Source organism: Neolamprologus brichardi, chromosome 4, assembly GCF_056152115.1.
Source record: "Neolamprologus brichardi isolate AB-2024 chromosome 4, ASM5615211v1, whole genome shotgun sequence".
In the NCBI taxonomy this organism is placed as follows: domain Eukaryota; kingdom Metazoa; phylum Chordata; class Actinopteri; order Cichliformes; family Cichlidae; genus Neolamprologus; species Neolamprologus brichardi.
Genome location: NC_142107.1, coordinates 22,487,731 through 22,514,300, shown reverse-complemented (window position 1 = coordinate 22,514,300; position 26,570 = coordinate 22,487,731). Strand labels below are relative to the sequence as shown.

The 26,570-nt window shown below is 41.3% G+C and overlaps 1 protein-coding gene across 1 annotated transcript; it reads left to right on the top strand.

Annotated features, from left to right (window-relative positions):
* Positions 1-1,700: 1,700 nt before the first annotated feature.
* Positions 1,701-24,892, top strand: LOC102793686 (myosin heavy chain, fast skeletal muscle-like). Its single transcript, XM_087840431.1, has 39 exons — positions 1,701-1,904; positions 3,881-4,024; positions 4,097-4,253; positions 4,377-4,404; positions 4,511-4,622; positions 4,712-4,804; positions 4,925-4,988; positions 6,271-6,369; positions 6,448-6,551; positions 6,632-6,770; positions 6,849-6,967; positions 9,307-9,456; positions 9,526-9,696; positions 9,779-10,088; positions 10,197-10,288; positions 10,790-10,877; positions 10,967-11,084; positions 11,179-11,302; positions 12,370-12,506; positions 12,586-12,841; positions 12,925-13,167; positions 13,992-14,168; positions 14,245-14,390; positions 14,466-14,556; positions 14,653-15,042; positions 16,562-16,688; positions 16,769-16,887; positions 16,972-17,168; positions 19,558-19,741; positions 19,822-19,987; positions 20,078-20,202; positions 20,284-20,592; positions 21,975-22,178; positions 22,260-22,385; positions 22,474-22,644; positions 24,166-24,270; positions 24,372-24,467; positions 24,554-24,688; positions 24,869-24,892. Exons 1-39 carry the CDS (start codon positions 1,701-1,703, stop codon positions 24,890-24,892), a joined length of 5,844 nt encoding a protein of 1,947 aa, XP_087696557.1.
* The last annotated feature ends 1,678 nt before the right edge of the window (positions 24,893-26,570 follow it).

Below are 26,570 nucleotides of genomic sequence, written 5' to 3'. Positions count from 1 at the left end.
CTTAATTTTTTTTTCTCCCATGTCCCCTGCGGGGCTCCGTAGGGCTCCGTACTTGATAAACTTTTATTTAATGCATATAAAATAACAAGCATTAACCCGCCTTGCTCTCCAGTTGTCTAGTATGCAAAAGTACACTGGTATAAATAAAATGTTTTTGGAATGCAAAGTGACAGCATTGAACAGGCATGATGAGAATGACATGATAACCTTTGAAAAGTATTTTATATGTATTAATGGCACATGTAAATTTGATAGAAAGTACGTTATACTTCTTCCTACTCCATTTCAGACCTAATAATTGTCATTTCATGTCATTTAGACTCTGTTTTATTTTATTTATTTTCTTTTTTTTGTTTTATCTGAGCACATACATGTGTGTATTTACATATATATTCATATTTGTAAATGCAAGTATGTGTACTTGTGTATATATATTGTTTTTTTTTCTATATATGTCTGAAATAAATAAAGATACAATACAATACAATAGAGTGCAAAAACAGATAATATACCATTTAGAAAGCCATATTTTTGACCTTTTGCTAGAATATATCAGTATTTGCTAGTCTTACACTGAAGATATAGTGATGTGATGGTCAATGGGGGGCGATTGTGGCTCAAGAGTTGGGAGTTCGCCTTGTAATCGGAAGGTTGCCGGTTCGAGCTCTGGCTCCGACAGTCTCGGTCGTTGTGTCCTCAGGCAAGACACTTCACCCGTTGCCTACTGGTGGTGGTCAGAGGGCCCGGTGGCGCCAGTGTCCGGCAGCCTCGCCTCTGTCAGTGCGCCCCAGGGTGGCTGTGGCTACAATGTAGCTGCCATCACCAGTGTGTGAATGGGTGGGTGACTGGATATGTAAAGCGCTTTGGGGTCCTTAGGACCAAGTAAAGCGCTATATAAATACAGACTATTAATGCTACTGAGATCATAGATTACTTTGATGCACATGCATGGAGTGTACTTTAAAAGAATGGAATGTGATGAAATATGATAAAAAGGAGAAATAACAGTGTTCTTTAATCTCTCTTGACTTTAAGCCAGTTAATCCAAACAAGGTGCTTTGGAGGTGAATGAGCAGCTGGTCCTTGAGTCCAGTATGAACGTGAAAGTCACAATACATCATGCACACAATGTTTATGTCCGGTTTATGCCCATTAATAAATACAATGACAAATTCTCCCACTCCAAATCAAAGCTGTCACGCTGAATTACCCGATTAAGAGATTCATCGTGTGTTAAATGTGACGAGCGTCCTGCAGATGGAGCCGAGACAGGTCTCGACAGTATGGAAGGCATGTAAAAATAGTTCTCGAGGATCATCACCTGCTGCTGCTGCTGACATGTTCTTATTACCACAGCGAGATTCCTGTGCCATATTTAAGTGCCAAGCAGAGATCGATAATGCAGAGAGATTGACATTTGGACAGAGTGACATTGCCAAGTTTGGAGCATCCGGTTTGCTTCAGCAGCATCTCGATAAAAGGAGTTTCGACCTCCTGCTGGAACCATCCATCTACTCTTCTGGTCCCTGTCAACAGTGCTGACTCAGGACTGCATTTGTTTTTTTAATCACTTGTTGCTCTGTCATTTTTAACTGAACTGGGTCTAGATACCTGGTGGGTGAGAAAATACAGTCATTCTCTTGCAAACTATTTTTAATTTGCTGACGTTTCTTTTTTCTTTTAAAAGTTCAGATATCATCATGAGCACCGATGCTGAGATGGCCCAGTACGGGCCGGCAGCCATCTATCTCCGGAAACCTGAGAAAGAGCGAATTGAGGCTCAGAACCGTCCGTTTGATGCCAGAACAGCCTGCTTCGTGCCTGAACCCAAGGAGCTGTACATCAAAGGTGTCGTCCAGAGCAGAGAAGGTGGCCAAGTCACCGTGAAGACCGAAGCTGATGAGGTGAATATCTGTGCACGCGTTGTCGTAGGTGGAAACTCTAACCTTAATCCATGAAAGAAAAGGCCAAAATTAGTCTTTGTGTGTCAGCTGTAAATACTGTTTTCCTTGTTTCTTGATTGCCAAGACTTTGGAAACAACTGAGTAAGAAGAGAAATTACATAGTCTGACTGTCCAGGGCCAGGGTTAGGGTTTTAAGATAAGATAAACCTTTATTAGTCCCACTCGTGGGGAATTCTTTTGTCACGGCAGAAAGTGGAGAGTACAAAGTTAAGAGCAGCAAAAATTAAGAATCTATAGAATAGAATGAGATAAAACAGAATAAAATACTATGTTGTATCAGAAAAATTGCACTTGGTAATATTGCACATCAGCGAGACTACCATGGTGTATTGGATGTGTGTGTGTGTCTGTCTGCGCATGTGTGGTCATCTGTAAAGTCTTTATTGTGGCGTCTGACAGAAGTTAGAAGGAAAGACCTCCAAAATCTCTCCGTCCCACATCGTGGGTGCTGCAGCTGCCACTGAAGGAGCTGCTCAGTGCTGTCAGAGTCTCCTGCATGGGGTGGGAGATGCTGTCCAATGGGGATGACAGCTTAGCCACCATTCTCCTGTCACTCACCACCTCCACTGGGTCCAGAGGGCATCCTAGAGCAGAGCTGGCCCTCCAGATCAGCCTGTTCAGTCTCTTCCTGTCTCAGGAAGGGTCACTGAAGTTATTTTAGACAATTTGTTTTGGAGCACAAAGACAAAGTCAATGCACGGCCAGCGTGCATGACACTTTTCAAGCCCTCTGCACCACGTGTTGCTCCACCAAAGCAGTTAGAGGAGAGAGAAAGAGAGAAGAAGGAAAAGAAATAACAGAAGAGAGAAAAGGTTGTGCGGATAGACGTGGGTAATGCATTCAGTGTATCACGCATCCTCATCTCCCTCCATCACTCCTGCAGGGGAAGGAGGGAGACAGTAGTAAAGAAAGGTCAAAACTTCTTGAGATAGAACAAAGATGGAGGGGTGAGGGTAGCGAAAGGGTTGGAGTGAGGAGGTTCCCAAAGGTCAGTACCACTTAGTCCAATTCTGAAAAAGGTTAAGGTCAAAGATGAACAAACCAGCAACACGTAAATCCAAATGTGGCAATATGTATACATCTACTACATAAACATACATTTACGTAAAGCTAAGAAAATGTCATTTTTTAGAGGAGAGTTTGAAATTATTTGTCTTATCCAGTGTGTAACATTTTGTCTATGAGCATTTTCCCCAAAATAGTGTCATAATCTTTTTTAAAAAACAGTAAATGTTCGTTAATGTTTGTTGATTTTTATGCTGCGTCCTTCTGGATACAAAGCAGATAGAAAAAAGTTTCAGTTTTGTTAGATGTTTTAAAATGTTTTCATCTTTCTGCAACCATCGGCGTCTGATTTCCAATCCTCTGCTGACATTTTAGTTTGAACTGTCGTTTGTTGTCTTTGCAAACACAAAACGAGGTCTTCCGAGTTCATCTTGTGCTTCTACAAAACTTCTCAGCTGCAGATATTTAAAGAAATAATCTCCTGTTCAGAGTGAAAAGGCAAACATGAGCATTTAGATGATAAACCTAAAGCAGAAATGCTCTTCTGCTCTTCCAGGTTATAAGAGAATCTTTTTCTTTGAAGTTTTTTCTCACATGATACCAAATTTTAATCACATTTAGCAAATGATTTCGCCGTCTTTGGGTGGTTTTTCCACTGTGTCAGAGCATAAACACACCAGGCAGAGGTAGTTTATGCCACGTGTGCCCACTGAGAGATATCATTTGTTAGAAATTAGAACATAATGAACCTCACAGACTAATAGCACAAGAATAACTTTGGCTATTTTTCAGATATAATCACATACAATCAAAACACAACTACAACAGAAGCAAACGAAGCCCGGCTCAGTAGCAGCTAATAAAATAAAATAAAATATCTTTCCCTTTCTCTTCTCCATCCACTCTTACAGACTGTAACAGTTAAGGACGAAGATTGTCTTCCCATGAATCCTCCAAAGTACGACAAGATCGAGGACATGGCCATGATGACGCACCTCAACGAGCCCTCTGTGCTGTTTAACCTCAAAGATCGTTATGCGGCGTGGATGATTTATGTAAGTAATAAACGACATTCTCGCCTCTCTGTATGACTCGCTGATTTGTCCCACTTATATTCTCCTCTGCAGACCTACTCTGGGCTCTTCTGTGTCACTGTGAACCCTTACAAGTGGCTGCCAGTTTATGACCCACAGGTGGTGGCAGCCTACAGGGGGAAAAAGCGCATGGAGGCCCCGCCACACATTTTCTCTGTTTCTGATAATGCATATCAAAATATGCTTACAGGTGAGAAAGAGAAAGACTTTCTGTGAGCTTTTAGAAGATTATTAAAGACAAACCAGCAGTTCACATGGCTGTTTTGTACAAATTTGTACTGAAGTACGACTATATTTATGTTCTCCCCAACAGATCGTGAGAACCAGTCTGTCCTGATTACGTGAGTCTGAGCATGGACGCTAAAAACGAGCCTCATATCCCCAAACATTACAAAATGAAGTGCTTTTATTGACCGACTTCAATTGTATTATATTCTGTCTTCACAGTGGAGAATCTGGTGCAGGAAAGACCGTCAACACCAAGCGTGTCATCCAGTACTTTGCGACAATCGCAGTGTCCGGTGGTGACAAGAAGGATCACTCTGCTGGAAAAATCCAGGTAGTGATAGTGAGACAAGAATCCAGCTCATGATCCGAAGCCTGGATTTAATATCAAATCCCAAACATGGTGCTGGTCTTGTTTTTCAGGGGACGCTGGAAGATCAAATCATTTCAGCGAATCCCCTGCTGGAAGCCTTTGGAAATGCCAAGACTGTGAGGAACGATAACTCCTCAAGATTTGTACGTTTTTAAATCAGCGAAAACCGAATAGTGAAAGATGTGTAATTTAATTGTTTGGTGGGTTTTGGTGGGTATGAATCCAATGGATTGAGGGTTTTCACAGACTTTATATTTTTACAGGGCAAATTTATCAGAATTCACTTTGGAACTACAGGAAAACTGTCTTCTGCTGATATAGAAACTTGTAAGTTTGCTTTTACGTAATTGATTCATCCTCATATAATGGCAATTTTATTTGTATAGCACATTTAACTACATGCAATCTCAATGTGTGTAACACAATCAGAGATGGGTAGCGCGTTACTGTAATCCGATTACTTTTTTCAAGTAACGAGTAAAGTAAGGGATTACTATTGCAAAAACGGTAATTAGATTACCGTTACTTTCCCGTAGGAACGCTGCGTTACTGCGTTACTAAAACCGTGATTTTTTTGCGAGAATGTCTCATGACAGTGACGTAAGCGAGTGCGACGTTCGTGACAACAGCTGTGTGCAGATCAACAATGGATCATATATCGAGTGCAGAGAGAGTATGAGCGTGCAGCGTTTAAAGCGTGGAAGTACTGACCTTACTTTGAGTTTGATTCCATAAAAAGTGACAAAAACATTAGTGTCCGTTGTGCGTGGGAAGAAAACTTCTTTTTACAGCGAAAAAAACCCTAAACTTCCAAACAAGCACCGAGTAGCTACGACGTAATGGGAAACTCACAGAGAAACTCGCGGATTCTTCCACTGACCGCAGCACACCTGCACCAGGGTAACCCTCCGCCTACCCCACTCCTGCTTTACAGGTGAAAATAGAGCAACAGGACCGCTAGTCTTTGACTTTATTTATTTTCTGCTGTGTTTTACTTGCATCTATTTGAAAGACTGAGTGTAAACACAAAAAAAAAAAATATTTTATTTTATGTGCTGGAATGTGCAGAAAATAGGTTTAAATATTAAACAAATTTCTTCCAGTCAGTGAATGTTGCATATAATTAAATTTTTGCTTGATGCATAAAGTTAAAAGATTAAAACTAATAAAACAAGTTTTAAAAAGAGACTTTTCCATCTGATTACATTTTGTATGATGATTATGCAGAAAAAGTAGAATTGGGCTGAAAGATCTATCGCTTTATCACCTATTCAGGTTGTAAATCGTGTTTTTAAAAAGTAACTAACTAAGTAATTAATTACTTATGAAAATAAGTAATCAGTAAAGTAATGGGATTACTTTTTGGGGAAGTAATCAGTAATTAGTTACTGAACACTGAACACAATAGACAAAAACATAAAAACCTGCATAGCTTTACAATGACTTAAGATCGTTTAAAGAAGTCAAAATGTGATAAAACAAAGCAAAAACAAAAAAAAAGATTTAATTTGAGGAAGAGTTAAATGAGTTGCAAACATGTGTACATGCTATCTAAACAACGTGTATTAGATGGTCAGGATTGTTAATTATTTCCTGTAAATCCATGTAGATCTGCTGGAAAAGTCCAGAGTGACTTTCCAGTTGTCTGAAGAGAGGAGCTACCACATCTTCTATCAGATACTGACCGGGCACAAGCCAGAGCTTATAGGTAATGTGAGCATATTAGGTCTTAAAGTATGATTTAACTTTAAGACATTTTTATAAGAAATGTTCTGTTTCTCCTCAGAAATGCTCCTCATAACAACAAACCCGTATGACTTCCCCATGATCAGTCAGGGGCAGATTTCTGTGGCCAGCATCAATGACATAGAAGAGCTGGTGGCCACGGACGTGAGTCAGCTCTGCAGTTCTAATCATTTGCAATGACGTACAAATTTAACCTTTAGCTCATTATTTGTCATGTTTCACAGACTGCCATCGACATCCTGGGCTTCAGCAGCGAAGAAAAAGTCTCCATCTACAAACTGACTGGCGCTGTGATACATTATGGGAACATGAAGTTCAAGCAGAAGCAGCGTGAGGAGCAGGCCGAGCCCGATGGCACCGAGGGTTAGTCCTTCTGCCTTTTCATTATCAATAAACACACCATGAATGTCTTTATGTCAAAGAAGTCCTTTTGTCTCTCAGTGGCAGACAAAGTCGCCTTCCTCATGGGGCTGAACTCTGCTGACCTGCTGAAAGGACTCTGCTACCCCAGAGTGAAGGTGGGGAATGAATATGTCACCAAAGGCCAGACAGTCCCTCAGGTACAGTAACAGCATAAAGACTCTTAAAGCGCGATAGCTTGGACTGATAGTTTAAATGATTGCACCAGAGGGTGATGCAAAGAGAAGTGTTGTCGCTATCCTCCTCACATCAGCTGGAAAACAAATCCTGTGATCAGAGTCAGATCTGTGTGAAGGGCATGAATGTTTCATAAGAGCTGTCATCTCCAAGGACTCCAAGATAAAACCCAATGACAAAAATAAAAGTATGTAAAACTCACATTACAAAGATTTCTAATGGACTTTAATGTGATGAATCCTGTTAGGTGCTGGTAACATGTTCACTGGTTCCCATTATTCCACCTAATCAGGGAGATTTGGTGTTTGTTCATTTCCACTACTTTGCTGAATCAGGGATAAGCTTCAGCGCTTAATAATAAAATCTCTTTGGATTTTACATTTGTTTTGGCAGATAGAGTTGTCTGCCTCACTTGTTAGGCCCCCAGGTGGAATTAAAAATACTGATAACATTTTCCAATCTAAGATAAATAGCTACTAATAATTGCAACAGTTGTACTAACTGGACTGTCAAGGACTCACATTTCTCTGTGTAAGAAATACATAATGTGGATTCAATGCTTAGACAAAATACAGCTTTTTTGTAGGCATAATCTTCCTGCATTTGTTTGCTTGGGCACCTTTCTATATACATGCAAAATAGCAAGAAAAGAAGAGCAGCGCAGGTGAGATGGACTGCAGTTGGATGCCAGTTTACTAAAGTAAAAAGTCTCAAAGCCCCATCAAAAACAACATTAATTGGTCTTTGCTCGAGCAGAACTGCTTTCCGAGTCTGACATTTAAGTCAATCAGCACCTGTCAAAGACTGAGTCCTTATAAAGGAACTCAAAATAAGCTTCTTATAAACAATTTCTTTAAAGTCCAGCCACAATGATGTCATTGCCATGTATTAAAATGTCATAAAGTGATGTTAGTGTAATGTTCTCCCCAATCATACAGTTATGCTAAACGGTGGCTGGAGACTGATGCACAATTGTATAATGAATTTAAAATGGCAGTAAGACGAATCAGTGTGTGATTGAATATCAGCTTGTAATTTTTATGCAATCTGTTTGTGGTAATTTGATAATTAACTATGATAAATGTGCAAAAATATCAAATCTGTTGTTGTCTACATACATAAACTATTATTTATAGTCAAGCCAGAACACCGTAGTCCTGAAACAGAAACTCTTCCATACACAGTGACACAGTTGCTGCAGGAAAGATGCATAACCATATATAACCATAACACAGTCAGTTGGTCCAATATTGCTTTTAAGAGACACATTGAAGACGAGTTGCACTCATTGGTGCACACTGACTCAGACTGATTGAAACATTTGCCAGCTTTTATGAATTTGTCGACTATTTCCAAACCTTCACCAATACACTCACTGGGCAACTACTGATTTTTCCTAGTCAACAGGAGGTTGCCCACTGTTACGGCCCTAGCAGGGCCTCCTCCTGAAGGTGCCTGTGTGGGCGTGTCAGTAATTAAAAGTATTTAAGCCCAGGGAAAGGTGAGCTCTGGGCCAGAGTGCCATGTGAGTGGTTACAGCTAGTGAGCTTCTCGCTTTCTTTTTGGCTTACGTTTTTCTTTATTGACCAATGCCTGAGTTTTGTTTGTTTTCTTAAATGGTGATAGCGGCTTGTCCGTCTCTTTTAGTTGAGCTGCTTTAATGAAACTCTTTAATTTAACCCCTATGCCTTCTTGTCTCCTTTTTCTGACCCGGACACTTTTTGTTACTTCCCCCTCACCGCCTAGACCCCTCAGGGGAACGTAACACCCACCTATTTGGTTTCCTCTAGTGTGACTGAGCTAACAGCTCTTAGACTATGTCCTTGTGTAATTAGCAGACAAATAAAAATGTATCATCTGCAAAAACTACACTCAAAAAAATTTGGGGGGATTTACTTTAAAAAGTGGTTCTACACAAATGAGTTAAGGAAACAGTTTGGGTTTATTTAAGTCATTTGTGTTATCTCAGTGAAATATTGTATTTTTGCAGGTTAACTCAACTGATTTTCATTTAGTCGGGTCAAATTAATACTAACACTAAGTTAGTGGGTTTATTATGAGTTAGGAGTACAAGAGGATTCCTTAAAACCAACAATAGTGATGTTTCTTTTTTTTTTTAGTGTGCAAAATCACCCCCTTAATGAACTGGCTCACTAGCCTGAACATTATTATAGATTATTATAAAGTGCAAGGAGCCCAGATTTCCTTGGTATACTTTCCTTTACAGCCTTTAGCTATCTGTAATTGTATTTTTTGTTTTTCCCACACAGTATTTTCTCACCTGCTTTGTATCATTAAAAAGGTCGCCAATGCAGTCAGTGCTCTGGCCAAATCTGTCTATGAGAAGATGTTCTTATGGATGGTCATTCGGATCAATGAGATGTTGGACACAAAGCAGCCGAGGCAGTTCTTCATCGGCGTGTTGGACATCGCTGGATTTGAGATATTTGATGTAAGTTTCGACTCTCGCAGTCAAATACACTCGCTTTCCTATTTGTTGAATTCTGGGTTCTTGTTGTAGTTCAACAGCATGGAGCAGCTCTGCATTAACTTCACCAACGAGAAGCTGCAACAGTATTTCAACCATCACATGTTCGTGCTGGAACAAGAAGAATACAAAAAGGAGGGAATCGACTGGGAGTTTATTGACTTTGGTATGGACCTGGCAGCCTGCATTGAGCTCATTGAAAAGGTGGGATAAACATTCTGATATAAATGCATCAGATCTCATTTTGGACACCGTATCTCATGTGTTTCCATTATGTATTCAACAGCCAATGGGCATCTTCTCTATCCTTGAAGAGGAGTGCATGTTCCCCAAGGCCTCAGATGCTTCTTTTAAGAACAAACTCTATGACCAGCATCTTGGCAAAACAAGTGCTTTCCAGAAACCAAAGGTTGTCAAAGGCAAACCTGAGGCGCACTTTTCCTTGGTGCACTATGCCGGCTCCGTGGATTACAACATTGGCGGCTGGTTGGAGAAGAACAAAGACCCACTGAACGAGTCGGTGGTGCAGCTGTACCAGAAGTCATCAATGAAACTGTTGTCGTACTTGTATGCCTCTTTTTCCAGTGCAGAAGCAGGTGCATTATATCTGCTCCACACACAGAAATAAACTTCCTGAATCTGAAAATCAGTGGGAACTCCAAACCTCAGACATGCAAACTAATATTTCTGTTCCTTCTTCGCAGAATCAGGTGGTGATGCTGGAGGAGGCAAAGGTGGAAAGAAGGGAGGAAAGAAGAAGGGAGGCTCATTTCAGACAGTATCTGCTGTTTTCAGGGTACAGAAGTGATCTGTGGAAAGTTAACTTTCACTGTTTTGATTTTTAGGGGTGGTGATCCTCCAGTAAGCAACACAATTTGAATACTAATGACTTGTTGGGTTGGTCTTAGAGAAATTTGTGTCCATAATCGTGGCAAAGCCTCCTCGTGTTTACTTCGGTTGTTGTTTTTGAAGTTGTTGGTCTAATGGATGGGATATCCCTAACTTTTGTTTTCAGTAAAACCAAAAAAATAAAAACTGCTCATTGATCAAATCTGCCTAAAAAGATTTATGTTCAGGTCAGGTTGCTGACATCACTCCACTTGACAAATGTTGGCTTTTTGACAAGTTTTATAGAGTCTCTTTTTGGATGTCAAGGACATTTAAATTTGACCTCATTTCCCAAGAGGACGAGTCCACGATTCCTTTTGATAGTCTAATTTTCCAAGTTATGTGTGCCCGGTGTGAATGCTTCTAAATGTGTGATAACCTCAGAGATCTGCTAATTGTTCCTCTGCAGGAAAATCTCGGAAAACTAATGACCAACTTGAGGAGCACACATCCTCACTTTGTCAGATGCTTGATTCCAAATGAGATTAAAAAACCAGGTACACATGAAAGAAAACACTTATTTAAGACAAAAAGAATACAAATTATTACCTGATTATTATAATCTGTCGTGTCAACTTCACTGCAGGTATCATGGACAACCACTTGGTCATTCACCAGCTGCGCTGTAACGGTGTGCTGGAGGGCATCAGGATCTGCAGGAAAGGATTCCCCAGCAGGATCCTTTATGCCGATTTTAAGCAGCGGTTGGCACTGATTACAATTCAAAAACGGCTAATAATGAGCATTTAACTAAATCCTTAGGGTTTATGATTGCTCCCATTTATCCACATCCAACAGATACAGAATCCTGAATGCCAGTGCCATCCCAGAGGGACAGTTCATCGATGGAAAGAAGGCTTCTGAGAAGCTTCTTGGTTCGATTGACATTGACCACACACAGTACCGGTTTGGTACCACAAAGGTGTTTGTCCAGAGTGCTGTGAAGTTCTAAAAGCTTTTAGGTACAAACTGATCTGTTCATACGCAGTGTTGGGGAGTAACGGAATACATGTACCGCCGTTACGTATTTAAAATACAAAATATGAGTAACTGTATTCCGTTACAGTTACCGTTTAAAAAGTTGGTATTTAGAATACAGTTACTTTGTTGAAATAAATGGATTACACGGCGGTACTTCCCTGTTTCATATTGTGGCGGGTCAGGACTGTTTGGGTTTTGTTTGACAGCTACGTTCTGTTGTTCCAGGCGGCAGCGTTACGGTTGCCATGGTTACAGGGTGACGCTCTCTCTCTCTCTGTTTCCTGGGTGAGAGAGCGGCTTTTTGTTGTTGTTGTACTAAGCTAATAGTGCTAAGCTAATAGTGCTAAGCTAATAGGCAGAATGCTACAGGTATAGCTCTAAAGAATGTAGCATCATAGGCAGTGTAGTCCGTGCTGCAGGGAGAATGGACTGCCATACCCGTTATATGTCTGTGAGCGAGGGAGGGAGAAAAAGGAAAAGTAGAGCAGTCATCGAGCAAAAACGGGAGCTGGAAGCATGTAAATATAATAATAACCACTGCAGCCAAGAAGAGTGCCTGACGAGCCCAGTTGTAAGTAAGCTATTAAGACTCGACTGTACACCGTGTTCGTGTTTTCCTCCAAAAACAATAAGCTCCGTTGGAGCAGCCTTTCAACGCCTCTCTCTGTCTCTGCTAGCAAAGTTGACCCAGACAACAAAGTAAAGCTAGTTTTCGGCTACGAGCCCGACACAGAACCCACCGTATTAGCCAGAGGTCCCTTTACTACGGTTCGGAGCCGCGGACCTGCAGTAACAGTAATAAATCACAGCAATAGTACATTCACGTAGTTGTAAACAGCATGATAATATATTAAGTAATCCAAAGTATTCAGAATACGTAACTCTCATTGAGTAACGTAACGGAATACGTTACAGAATACATTTTGGGGCATGTATTCTGTATTCTGTAATGGAATACATTTTAAAAGTAACCTTCCCAACACTGTTCATACGCCATATTGTTTGCAGGTATTCTTTAAAGCTGGCTTACTCGGCACTCTTGAGGAGCTGCGAGATGAAAAGCTGGCCTCTCTCGTGACCCAGACTCAAGCTCTGTGTCGTGGCTATCTGATGAGAAAAGAATTCTCCAATTTAATCGCACAAAGGTGGCCCATCATTACAAATACTCCTCAGTAATCCTAAAAAACAACCACTGCAGGGAATAAAAACTGTATGTTTTTCCAGAGACTGCGTCTGGATTCTCCAGTATAACCTGCGCTCGTTTATGAATGTCAAACACTGGCCATGGATGAAGCTGTTCTTTAAAATAAAGCCACTTCTAAAAAGCGCAGCAACTGAAAAGGAGATGGCAACAATGAAAGAAGACTTCGTCAAGTGTAAAGACGATCTGGCAAAGTCAGAGGCCAAGAGAAAGGAGCTCGAAGAGAAAATGGTTTCTCTGTTGCAGGAGAAAAATAACCTCCTCCTGCAAGTACAAGCTGTAAGTGTCAAATAACATCCAGCCAGTCAAATCAGAGTTCGCGCACTCGTTATTAATGCTGGTATATCGTTTCATTTTCTCAGGACTCTGAAAATCTTTGTGATGCAGAGGAGAGATGCGAAGGTTTGATCAAAAGCAAAATTCAGCTGGAGGCCAAACTCAAAGAGGTGTCGGAGAGGCTGGAGGACGAAGAGGAGATGAACGCGGAGTTGACCGCTAAGAAGCGGAAGCTCGAAGACGAATCTTCTGAGCTTAAAAAAGACATCGATGACCTGGAGCTCACGCTGGCTAAAGTTGAGAAGGAGAAACATGCTACCGAAAACAAGGTTTGTGATTTTTTTAATGGACGTTTTAGTTTTGGTGATAGGGAGGAAAAATCTTCTGTGAATTGTTCTACATGAAGCGTTGTCATTTTTGATGTCGAACACTTTCACGTGAAATATGAAAACCTGATCAAACTTAATGGCAGTTCATGTAGAAACACCGTCAAGTTGGTGGATTTATTTTGCACAATCTGTACAAATACATGAGTGGTATCAGTGAAATGCTTTTTACCTTGCCTTTTCTGCTTTTATATAGATCAAGATTACCAAAAACAACAAGGGGCTGCCGTGTTGCAGCTCTAAATGATAGCTAAATGATAATGTTTGCATGTTTACAGCTGCTTTTTAGGTCCCAAGATCTTCTACCAGCAAGTCTCACAACCTCGTGAACATCTTAGATCTAATCTGAAGCCCGGATTCAGTCCAAAATGGCAAAATGGGAACAGAGACATAACTTTAGTTTAGTGAGACATATTTACCGATAAAATTGGTTTTAAAAAGTTTGCATACAATGACCCAAATTTTATATATTTGACTTTTATTCAATATAACTCAAAGTGTGAGACTGAACACAGGAAGTCATCAGGAAAGCACAGAGCTGAAGTGTAGTTTCACAGATATCGCCCCCTGGTGGCCATTTAAAAGAATGCAGTGTTTTAGACCAAGAAGTTAACGCCTGTCCTTCACCCTCTATTAGTGCTACATTAACAAAGTCATGTGACAAAGATCCATCTACTGTTTCAGTCTAGATGGACTCATTGTGTGCTCTAGGATTATTTTCTGTTTGTACTCTGATGTTCATAGCGGTGACCTACGACCTTTTGCAGGTTAAAAACCTGATGGAGGAGCTGGCTGGTCAGGATGAAAACATGACCAAACTCAGCAAGGAGAAGAAAGCTCTCCAAGAGGCTCATCAGCAAACCCTGGATGACCTTCAAGCAGAGGAGGACAAAGTCAACAGTCTGACCAAAGCCAAGTCTAAGCTGGAGCAGCAAGTGGATGACGTGAGCTGGTGTGACTACTTTCAGACCCTGGTGTCGCTAAATATCTCAATTAATTTTGTGCAATTTGCTTGTAAAGCTTGAAGGTTCACTGGAGCAAGAAAAGAAGATCCGCATGGACCTGGAAAGAGCTAAACGGAAGCTCGAGGGGGATCTGAAGCTGACGCAGGAATCCCTCATGGACCTGGAAAATGACAAACAACAAGCTGAGGAGAAAATTAAGAAGTAAGCTTTTGCAGTGGTTTAGTGTTCAAGTGGGAATGAACTGATTAAATACTTCATATCTTCTTATCTTCACAGAAAGGAATTTGAAAACAGCCAGCTGCTCAGCAAAATTTCGGACGAGCAAGCTATAAACAACCAGCTCCAGAAGAAAATCAAGGAGCTGCATGTATGAAGTTCAGAGTTAGACCATAAATTAATAACCTGTTAAAAATGACCTGTTTAAGTCTCGGTGATACCGTGCGTTGTGTTTTTCTGCTTTCAGGCTCGCATTGAAGAATTGGAGGAAGAAGTTGAGGCCGAGCGGGCGGTCCGAGCCAAGATCGAGAAGCAGAGGTCTGACCTCGCCAGGGAGCTCGATGAGATCAGCGAGAGGCTGGAGGAGGCCGGAGGAGCCACCGCCGCCCAGATCGAGATGAACAAGAAGCACGAGGCTGAGTTCCTCAAACTGCGGCGCGACCTGGAGGAGTCCACGCTGCACCACGAGGCCACGACGGCGGCTTTACGCAAGAAGCAGGCGGACAGCATGGCCGAGCTGGGCGAGCAGATCGACAACCTCCAACGAATCAAGCAGAAGCTGGAGAAGGAGAAGAGTGAACTGAAGATGGAGATTGATGATCTGGCCAGCAATATGGAAACTGTTGCAAAAGCAAAGGTGATGTTGCTGAACTCCACTTTTTCATCCTTAGGCTTTGCTCAAGTCGTTCAGCCACAGTTTGGAGGATATTTTACTTATTCGTCTTATTCTTATGCTTCAATCCTGGCAGGCGGGTGGAGCTTCTGAGAATATCATGTTAGGTATTCAGTCTTGTCAACATCATATAGAGAAGAAAAGTAGAAAAACCTCCATGAAACAGAACATTTAACACCCTGAAGCCCGACCTTGAGTTAAAACTGTGCTTTTAAGAAGAAAATAATAAAGCACACTATAAGTCCATCTTAATTAGTAGTGATGTGCGATACCACTGATTTCCTTTCCGATCCGATACCAAGTAATATCCAGGGTGGTATCGACGATACTGATCCGATACCGATACTTTGTATAAAAACGTCTTTTATTTATTGTATCTCAAATTATAGCGTCATAATGATTACAGGACATCAGATTACTTGTTCTTATCACTTAATAATGCAGAGTTCATCATATAGAAATAAAAAAACTGAAGTTGTGGCTATTTGAACACCTTGCCTGCCTGCAGCACTAAAGGACTCCGTGAGAGACGTCTGTCTCGCCCTAGCAGCACCTGTCCCTCTCCTCCTCTTCAGTTCACCAACATACACTCCTCATATTCTGTGATATGATTTACTCTGAGGTGTTTGACAAGGTTAGTGATGTTGCCATATGTTACCATACATGCCAACCCTCCCGAAAATCTCCCGGAGCCACCATTCTCCTGAATTTCTCCCGATTTTCCACCCGGACAACAAAATTGAAAAACCATGTCGCAGAATTCATAGCGCGGCCCAGCCAATTCCAGTTTCCAACAATGGCGGCAGTGACTTAGTTTTAATTTTACTCTTATTTCTCTTTCTGGGTCGCAAAAAAACTTTTAACATATTTTCAGGTGAGAATGTAGCTGTGTAAACTTCAAATATCTGAGCCGATCGACACATCGTCTTCAAACCCCCGCGGTCTTTCGCTACTCGGGTTAAACATGATATATAAGTGACTTTGATAACTTAAAAATGTTATTGTTTGGCTTTTTCAGTTTTTTATTTGTTCGTGAGTAAATCGGTTTGGCTGAGATTAAAGTTATTAGATTAGATTAAATTAAATGTAACTTTATTAATCCCTCGGGAGGGTTCCTCCGGGGTTTTCACACAGCAGCCTCTGAATTTGGACACCCCTGCTGTTTCCAGGCCGGCCAATAATAACGGTGACATTTTAAGTATTTTATCCGATAAATATATTTATAATTTTACAGTGTTCATAAACACTGTAAAATTTATTTATCACCCCCCCCCCTGTTAATAATAAACTACAAATTTACCCTAAATTACTAAAATATCGATATTTTAATGTGAGAATCGATTCTAGAACATAAATGATTGGTATCGGAGGAATCGATATTTCAGGATCGATCCGCACATCACTATTAATTAGTTCTAGTGTGACAAGAGGAACAGTTTTAACAGCTTGAATATCTCATTTGTGTTCATTTATATTCTCACAGGTCAACCTGGAGAAGATGTGTCGCTCACTCGAAGATCAACTCATGGAGCTGAAAACTAAAAACGATGAAAACACGCGGCAAATCTCTGACCTTAGCAATCAGAGAGCTCGCTTTCAGACCGAGAACGGTAATTCCTCCTTTTATCGGAGTCGATAAAACGACAGAGCCTTAATTAAAAAGTGTTCTTCTCTCCTTTGGCTGCTGTAGCCGAATTATCCCGACAAATGGAAGAGAGAGAAAGTCTCGTCTCCCAACTGACGAGAGGCAAACAGGGATTCACAACACAGATCGACGAGTTGAAACGACTGATAGAGGAGGAAACGAAGGTGATCGGCGCCCACACCTGCAAACAGCTGGTTTACTTTACTCGTTTCACGCACGGCGTTTCATATTGATGTGCTCCTCCGCAGGCAAAAAACGCCCTGGCTCACAGTCTGCAGTCAGCTCGTCACGACTGCGACCTCCTTCGCGAGCAGTACGAGGAGGAGCAGGAGGCCAAAGCCGAGCTGCAGCGCTGTTTGTCTAAGGCGAACTCGGAGGTGGCCGTCTGGAGGAACAAATATGAGACTGATGCCATCCAACGCACCGAAGAGCTCGAGGAGGCAAAGTAATTAAACAACGAGAACGGATCAGTGCGTCAGGCTTTGGCTAAATATCGCTCAGTTTTAAGCACTTTGATATAATAATGAGTAAACAAGTAATTGCACATTACTATTCATAATTTATTTTTGGTTCCAACAAAGCACAACACTTAATTTTCCACATCATCATTAACAAGAAAGGAAAAAACTGCTTTGATTTAGTGCATCTACAGTCAGCTACAATCAAAACTAAATCTAAAAAAATAGGACTGTTAGACTGCTGCAAGAGGATGGTGGGGGGGGGGGGGGGGGGGGGGCACAAACTTCCAAAGCTCCGGGTTGTCAACCCAAGAAAAACAAGAACCCTGCGTTAACCTGGATTCAGGTCCTCGCTGCCACTTCTGACCTCACGCGACCTTATCTGGCTGGACCAGTTATTTAAAAAGACAGAAAGATTTGAACTAATTTAGAAACCTGTAATGTTATTTGGGGGGTTTGTAACGTTTCCTCCATCCATGACAGGTTTTCTAAAATGTTCTCATGTGATTAATTGTGGTTTTCAATCATTTTTCAGGGAAAAGGCTGAAACACCTGTTAGATGTGTTTCACTGTAAAATATTACAATTATAAATGGAAAATTACAATAAAATCAAAATGTTAAAAAATCATACATGTCCCCATAAAACAGGGGTGTCAAACTCAAATACACAGTGGGCCAAAATTCAAAACTGGATCAAAGTCGTGGGCTAACATTAATATTCATTGAAAGAAAATCTTCCTCCAAATATAAGAATGAATCTTTTCTTATGGATTCAAACAAGTTTTGCTGAAAAACAGAATATGGAACAAGCAAAGCTTAATACTAAATATATATAACTTATATAAACGTATATATAACTTAATATTGCACACATGCAAAATCAAAATTCCAATTAAATAACACATCAGTGGAATTCATTTCTTAAATAAAAATTGTATTTGCAGCCTTCTGAATTAAATTTTATCATTTTATCATTTATCAAATTTTCATCATATTCTCCCACCTGTCCAGAAAGCTCCTGTTTTCTGCCTTTCTTTTTGCCATTTTGGGATAGGTAGCATGGCAGTATTTGCATGGTTGCTATGACTATGGTCAACAGAGGAGAGGGAGCATTCTGGGAATTGTAGTATTAGCAGTACATGCACTGTATAATACCAGTAGGCCAGCTCTAATAGTAATTTGGTATGGCTTCACGGGCCAAATGTAATTAGGCTGCGGGCCAAATTTGGCCCGCGGGCCAGAGTTTGACACCTATGCCATAAAACTTTCCATTATCCTCACCAAGCCGATGGCCAATTCCTGTAGGAAAATGAGGCTACGATTAATATTTGACTTCGCTCCTTCACTTGAGGTAAAGGATTAGTGTCATGGTCCTGGGTCGGTGACCCAGTGTTTTTGGTTATGTGCTTTTACTTTTGATGGTTTTGTATTTTCTAGGGTTTAGTGGTGTTCCCTCTGGTTGGTGTCTTCCCTGCTTGTGCATTCCCTTAGTGTAGTAGGTCTCTGTGTTTAGTCCGCGTCTCTGAGTCTGTGTCATTACGTGTATGTGTTTCCTGTTTTACTTTGAAGGGCTCTGTCTTATGCCAGCGTTTTCTGTTTACGTTTCCCCTGCCTCGTCAGTTGTCATGTATTCCAGGTGTGTTCCCATCCTGTTTCCCATCCCCTGTGTGTGTTACCTCGTCCTCGCTGCTGGTTCGTCTGTGTTGTTTCCCCTCGGTCTCCCTGCATCTTCGTTCAGGTTTGTTTCTTAGCTCTGCCCAGTTTAGGTTTCCCGGTTTCATGTTCACCCACCATTGCTGTTTGTACCCACTCCTGTAAATAAATACTCACCTGCACCAGAGCTGCCGCCTTTTGGGTCCTTTCTACAAACTCCACACGTCTGCCACACCGGACGTGACAGTTAGGAAGATTAAAAAATAGTTAAAAGAAGAAAACCTATTTTAATACAAAGGTGAGAAGTGAGTGAGACTAAAACTGGAGCTTTAAGGTAAAGTCTGGGCTGCAGCATTTTGGAGCAGCTGCTAATATTTGATTGGTTGCAGTAAAGTTAGTGAGTCTAGTCTACATGAGACAAAAGTATGGAGGTGTTAAAAGTGCTGAGGAAGAATTATCCCGTGCTCATGGCTGGATGGCCTCGCCCCATCTTTATCTTCACAGAGGAGGGTCCTCTGTTTCTCTGGGAGCTTTGGTTTCTTAGTTAATGCTGCCTAACCTTGTGATATCTAGGGCCCTCTCACAGATGACATTCATAATCTCCAGTAGTTTGCTTCTTTGTTAAATAAAGGCTGAAACAATGTGTCCTAAAACACCAACACAACACACAAAAGAAAAACTAAGACTTTTTGATTTGAAACAAGCGGTTTTGCTTCTGACAGGAAAAAGCTCGCCCAGCGTCTGCAAGAGGCTGAAGAACAAATCGAGGCGGTGAACTCAAAGTGCGCCTCTCTGGAGAAAACTAAACAGCGGCTTCAGAATGAAATGGAGGACCTGATGGTGGATGTGGAACGATCCAACAGCTTAGCTGCTACACTAGACAAGAAGCAGAGAAACTTTGACAAGGTATTATGTATTTATTATATTAACTATCACACACATATTACAGCATTAATTCTGACCAGCGAATGTCTCCCTGAGCTCAGATTCTGGCTGAGTGGAAGCAGAAGTACGAGGAGTCTCAGGCTGAGCTCGAGGGAACTCAGAAGGAGAGTCGATCTCTGAGCACCGAGCTCTTCAAACTGAAGAACTCATACGAGGAAGCTTTGGATCATCTGGAGACGGTGAAGAGGGAGAATAAAAACCTGCAGCGTGAGTCAGATCAGAAGGTTTTGTGCGGATCGACAACTTTAAAAACATTTTTTTGAAAATTTCTTGCAATTCTGATTTTCCAACACATAGAGGAGATCTCAGACTTAACAGAACAACTTGGGGAGAGCGGAAAGACGATTCACGAGCTCGACAAATTCAAGAAGCAGGTGGAAACGGAGAAATATGACATGCAGGCTGCGCTGGAAGAAGCTGAGGTATAACTCAAAAGGAGGAAAATGAGAAAAATACTGCATTCTTACCATTACAGTGTGAAACGCAACCGAAATGTTTTTAAGGCTTCCCTGGAGCAGGAGGAGTCGAAGATCCTGCATGCACAGATGGAGCTGAACCAGATGAAGGCTGAAGTCGACCGGAAATCAGCGGAGAAAGACGAGGAGATCGACCAGATGAAGAGGAACCATCAGAGAGTGTTGGAGTCCATGCAGGCCACTCTGGACGCCGAGGTCCGCAGCAGGAACGACGCTCTGAGGGTGAAGAAGAAGATGGAGGGAGACCTGAACGAGATGGAGATCCAGCTGAACCATGCTAACAGGCAGGCGGCCGAGGCTCAGAAACACCTGAGGAACATTCAGGGGCAACTCAAGGTGCAACCACACATTAATGCTTTTATAACATTCACAAAAGGTTGTTTTTTTTCATGCAAATCTTTAAGAACTGGCTGAAATACTGAAAGCGTGTTTGCATAAGCAAAATAGAGACAGGTTTGGAAGATAAGAGTGGAGTAACAAGAGTGTTTGTATATAAGGCTACGTTCACACTGCAGGTCTTAATGCTCAATTCTGATTTTTTGATCAAATCTGATTTTTTTGTCTGTTTGTTCACACTACAAATAAAATGTGACAGCAAACGCGCTCTAGTGTGAACGCTCAAAGCGGCCGCATGCGCAAAAGAAGACGTCACACACAACGCGCTCTGTTTAGACCCAGACCAACAGTATTGTTTGACTGATGGCCTTAATATAAAGACTTCGGACTTTATGTTTCCCAATTTTTGCTTTAAGTTATTTTGTTATTTACATAATAATGTAAATAACCTAATAATGATCCTTATTGCTGTTTTAGAGGAGCGCTGCTTCAAAGGATAGCTGCAGATTTCTGTCAGAATCTGCAGATTATACAGAACAAATAAAATGTTCACGTTTCTCCAACATTGTCTTCCCAACAGTTTCACTGGATGGCCAGGAAGCGTTCGCGATGTCTTCTCCGGCGCTGATAATTGGCGTCTGTCTTGTGTCAGTGACGTAAAAGACGGATTTAATGCGACCTGACCATCAAACAGCAGTCGCTTTCTGAAACATCGGATATGTATCGATTCAGTACTACATATGAAAGTGACCCAGGTCGGATTTGAAAATATCGGATTTGTGCCGTTCACACTGTCAGCAGCAATCAGAAGGACATTTTTGCTGCATCATCCTCTTAGCAACCAGGTTTCCAGAAGGTTGCCGACGGGTCTCTAGGCCTGTGTGGCTGAAGCTTGAAGAGCCAAAAATTAGACCAGGGCACAATTTTAGCTCAACAGTGAAGCAGGCCAAATGAAGAAACCCAGATTCAAGACCCTCTCTCTCTGTCACCTTTTAATACAAACAAAACCTAATAAAAGTGACAAAAGCCCAAAATAATTCTTTCTCGGATTAACATGAAATACAAATGTTAACATCTTTGTTTGTTTCCTACTGTTTCACTCGAGCTCCTTTGGTTATCGCTTTTTTTGATTTAAAGACACCCAGCTGGAAGACTGCTGCCACTAAATGTTTATGTTACCGAACCTGAATATCAGTTTAGTTCACATAGGAACTGCCTCATACGAATAGGAAGCTAAATTAGCTTAATTTATAACCAAGCTGATGACCAAGCTGTTCCTGTAAATTGTGACCTACCGCTCAAGTTAGACAAGTGTTGGTCAGTGAGATCTCTCAGGTGGGCAAAGACAAATGAACTGGACGCTCACCTGAATGCATTTGCAGGATGCCCAAATCCACCTGGATGAATCTGTGAGAGGACAGGAGGATATGAAGGAACAAGTAGCCATGATGGAGCGCAGAACGACCTTGATGCAGGCCGAGATCGAAGAGCTTCGAGCTGCTGTGGAGCAGACGGAGCGCAGTCGAAAAGTGGCTGAACAGGAACTGATCGATGCCAGCGAGCGCGCGGGACTTCTGCATTCTCAGGTAGGCTTCTCACCTGTTCAGCAACCCATTCTGACCTGCAGGATTTACAGGTCACAGTCTTTTTTTAATGATCTTTTCCAGAACACAAGCCTTCTAAACACCAAGAAGAAGCTGGAGGCGGATGTAACTCAGCTTCACTGTGAAATAGAAGAAGCCGTTCAAGAGGCCAGGAATGCCGAGGAGAAGGCTAAGAAAGCCATTACTGATGTATGACACTCTTACAGGGCTTTGATTTGAGTTATCACACGTTTGATTATAATAACGATGTGATGTGCTCATGGTTCGGTGTCTCTAGGCTGCCATGATGGCGGAAGAGCTGAAAAAAGAGCAGGACACCAGCGCTCACCTGGAGAGGATGAAGAAGAACCTGGAGGTGACGGTGAAAGACCTTCAGCACCGATTGGATGAGGCCGAAAACTTGGCCATGAAGGGTGGAAAGAAGCAGCTTCAGAAATTGGAGGCCAGGGTGTGTATGGCTACAACAGTGGGAACAAAATTCCATTAATATGCTTTATTCTTACAATTAATTAGAAGTTAATTTATAAGAATCTGCATGAAATATGCAAGCTACTAAATGTCAAACCACTAGTATTCTTAGAACACGTTTAAAAATGAAACTGAAACAGCTTTGTGGTGCAGCAGGTGGTCTAACAACCCTTTTTTTAATCTAAAGAGTGTAAGATCATCTTCGCTAAGTCCTTAGCAGGTCTTAAAATGAGACAAATACAACCACAGATGAATAACAACAGATTATGTAATGCACTGTGTCTGTATTTATTTAAAATTAATTAAATAATCCAAAATGCAGAAGCAGTATGTGAAAAACTAAATATGCCCTTACTGTTTCCACGGGAGTTAAGGGGGAAAGTAGCAGCCAGGTGCAGGTAATCAAATGTACTTCATTCATTGATCATCAGTAAAAAAATAAGCACCTCTGTGAAAGCTGAAGTATTGACATTTTGCTGGTCTGCAGGATTCAGATGTGTTAACAAGGCTCCAAGGAGGAAAGACATCAGTAATGATTTTAGAGAAGTAATCGTTGGTGCCCATGAGTCTGAAAAGAGTCATAACGCCATTTCTAAACAATTTTACAAAGAAAATATTATTCACCCGTGGAAAACAGTTAAGACAGAGCTGCCAGCCTGTCTTAAATTTACCCCAAAGTCAGACTTTGCAGTCCACGGGCTTCATTGGAGACTCTATGGGTTAGCATGCTAATCAGTTAGCATGCTAAATGTTCGTGACTGTATTTGTCTGGAAGGGTTCCCACGAGAAACCCTCATCTGTCTAAAAAGAGCAGGGCAGCGTGGTTTAGGTTTGCAAACGTGCAGCTGAAGAAACTAGAAGACTTCTGGAACAACGTCCTTTGGACAGGTGAGACTAAAATGGAGACGTTTGACCATAGTGCACAAACCAAACACCCCATAGCAGCTTTTAGCACGGGAGGCTGTTGATTTGGGCACCTTGCAGTCATTGAGGTGATCATGAACTCCTCTTTATACCAAAGTGTTCTAGAGTCAACACATTGGTACAAAGAGGAGTTCATTGTCCTAATGAAACAGGGCAATGGTCCAAGCACAGCAGCAGCAAATCTCCAACAGAACAGCTGAAGAATCAAAGTGGTGCAATGACCCAGTTCAGACCTAAACCTGATGGGGCCTTCAGACAGCGGTGCATGAACCAGTGCTGTGAAATTCAATGAACTGAAGCAACATTTTAAAGAAGAGTGGGCTAAAATTCCTCCACAGCAATGTGAGGGACTGACCAAGTTGTTGCTGCTAAAGGAGTCAAAAAGCTGCTGAATCATGTGAATCGTTGCGTCTTTGCTTTCGTTAGTCATGACACGGTGTAATATTTCACGTGCTGCTGTGCATCTGAGGTTGTATTTAATCCATTTACATTTTTCACGTCCTGACATGGAAAACCTCCGACTTTAAAAAGGATACACTTTTGTTTTCACATAAAATCTACTTCCTCACGTCTCCAGGTCCGCGAGCTGGAGAACGAGCTTGAAGCCGAGCAAAAACGTTCCACCGAGGCCATCAAAGGAGTCCGAAAATATGAGAGGAAAATCAAAGAGTTAACCTATCAGGTAAAGTTAGCTGGTGTTTTTAGCAGTTAAGAAAATGAGAATGGATATTCGTCTTTTCTTGTCTCTCCTGTTTGTTAGAGATGTTCATCTTGTGCTTTCAGTCCGAGGAAGACAAGAAAAACAACATTCGGCTGCAGGATTTGGTGGACAAACTCCAGAGCAAGATGAAAGCCTACAAGCGACAAGCTGAAGAAGCTGTGAGTGAATCACTGTCGGCACAAATATATTCAGAGATACAGTGACGTGTCGGAGCGCCATCTCACTGAAAACAATTGTTCCCCAGGAGGAGCAGGCCAATGTGCACATGGCCAGATTCAGGAAGGTTCAGCATGAGCTGGAGGAGGCCGAGGAGAGAGCTGACATGGCCGAATCTCTGGCCAACAAGATGAGAGCCAAGAGCCGTGAAATAGGCTCGAAGGTACTGCGTTCGATGTAGACTGTAGCTACCAGTGTTTAGCTGCTCCTCTGAAAGAATAACAGGCATACACTCCCCACCATATTAGGTTTAGGGCAGAAATATGACAGAAGCAAGCTTTGTGTTTTCTTATAAATGGTTAAAAAATTCATTGTTTTTTGCATCAATTTGCTTGTTTTCCAGGCCCAGGAGGGACAGGGCGAGTAACAGAGTGCACTTCACCAGTGCACATATATAAAAGTTCATCGATTCTCACATTAATATCATAGCATGTTAACACCTATTACAATAAACACGGCTTAACGAGTGGCATAAATACTCTAGATGCTTTAGCGTAAAGTATTTATGTCTCAGAGTAATTAAGCAGCTTATTTAACACTTATAACTTCTCACACAACCACAGCTCCAAAGTTGACGACTTTAATTGAAGGGGACACCTGTGGGATTGATTATATAACATCAACATCACTTCATTTAATTGCTGGCATGAAAATATAAGACGCTGGTCTCCTGTTTTCTAAAGGTCAGCAGATGCTTTCAGTAATTATAAATCAACACTGACACTTATACACTTCTAACTTTACACATTTGAAGCTTATAAGATGCCACTTAGAGACATTTAGGATAATAAATTTGTGTCAAAATAAAAAAAGGGGGAAAGGTGTTGATGCTGTTTTGCTCCATGTATCAATTTCATTCTTAAAACATTTACACAAAAGCATTTTTTCTCTGGCTGTAGCTGCAGATCAGAAACAAGAATTAAAAGCAAACTAGTCCGCAGATGTTTCCCGGTTTTGTAGGAACATATCGTTTCTTTGGTCTAGCACATAAATAGAGTTTGCTTGGATGTGCGCACAGTTGCTCTTGTCTTTGAAATGCATGTAAGTAACTATTAATATTGAAAGTGTGCAGAATGGATACAATTTGGTTACATTTGGTTACAATTTTCCCACCTTTCTATCAGTGATCAAGATTTTGCTCCTGGGTCACTTTTCAGTTTCATAATTTGTGGTGAGAAAGGTGAACCAGAGTGCAATGATTTAATTTATATACAAGTTATTTTATAACTTCTCAGGATGGCAAATGATAAGATGCAATAAATGTTTCTGTAAAATTCTGAACAGAAATAGAAATATTGAACTAAATTTGACTTTTTGTTATTTTGACACAAATAGCATCCTGTAGAGCAGCGGTCCCCAACCCCCGGGCCTCGGACCGGTCCATGAGTCGTTTGGTACCGGGCCGCGAGAGTTGAGGCTCAGGTGTAAAATGTATGGTTTTCAGGGTTTTTATCGGTTTTCAGCGTCATTTTGTTATCGTTTTTATCGTTTACTCGGTTTTCCTGGGTCTTTTCACGTGTGTTATGAATAAATCTTATTTTTTTCAGTACCGGTACTAGTTTTATTTGTTGTATTTATCCGCGACACATTAAAGGCCGGTCCATGAACATATTGTCGGGCATAAACCGGTCCGTGGCGCAAAAAAGGTTGGAGACCGCTGCTGTAGAATTTCAGCAGCATGATGCTAATCTGCACCAAGCAGCTCGTTTTAGCAGAACATCTAAATGTTTAGTATCCAGAACTTCCAGCACGTCTAGTCTTTCCTTTTTGTCCCAGTGACAGCCTCTTCCTCTTCTTCTTCTCTGGTCTTACCTTTTGTCTGTCTTCAGTTTTAGAGCAGCATTAAACAATTTAAAAATCAAACCTACTTTGTCTCATGTTTGCTTTGACTCATTCAATCACAAGGCCTCAGTTTTTATTCCATATGCATCAATAGCCATTTGTATTAATGGACACTTTTTTTTTAAGATTAAGGATTTTATTATAATTGAGGCAACACACATTCAATAACACAACACAAATACATTTAAGCAAACACAGAAGGT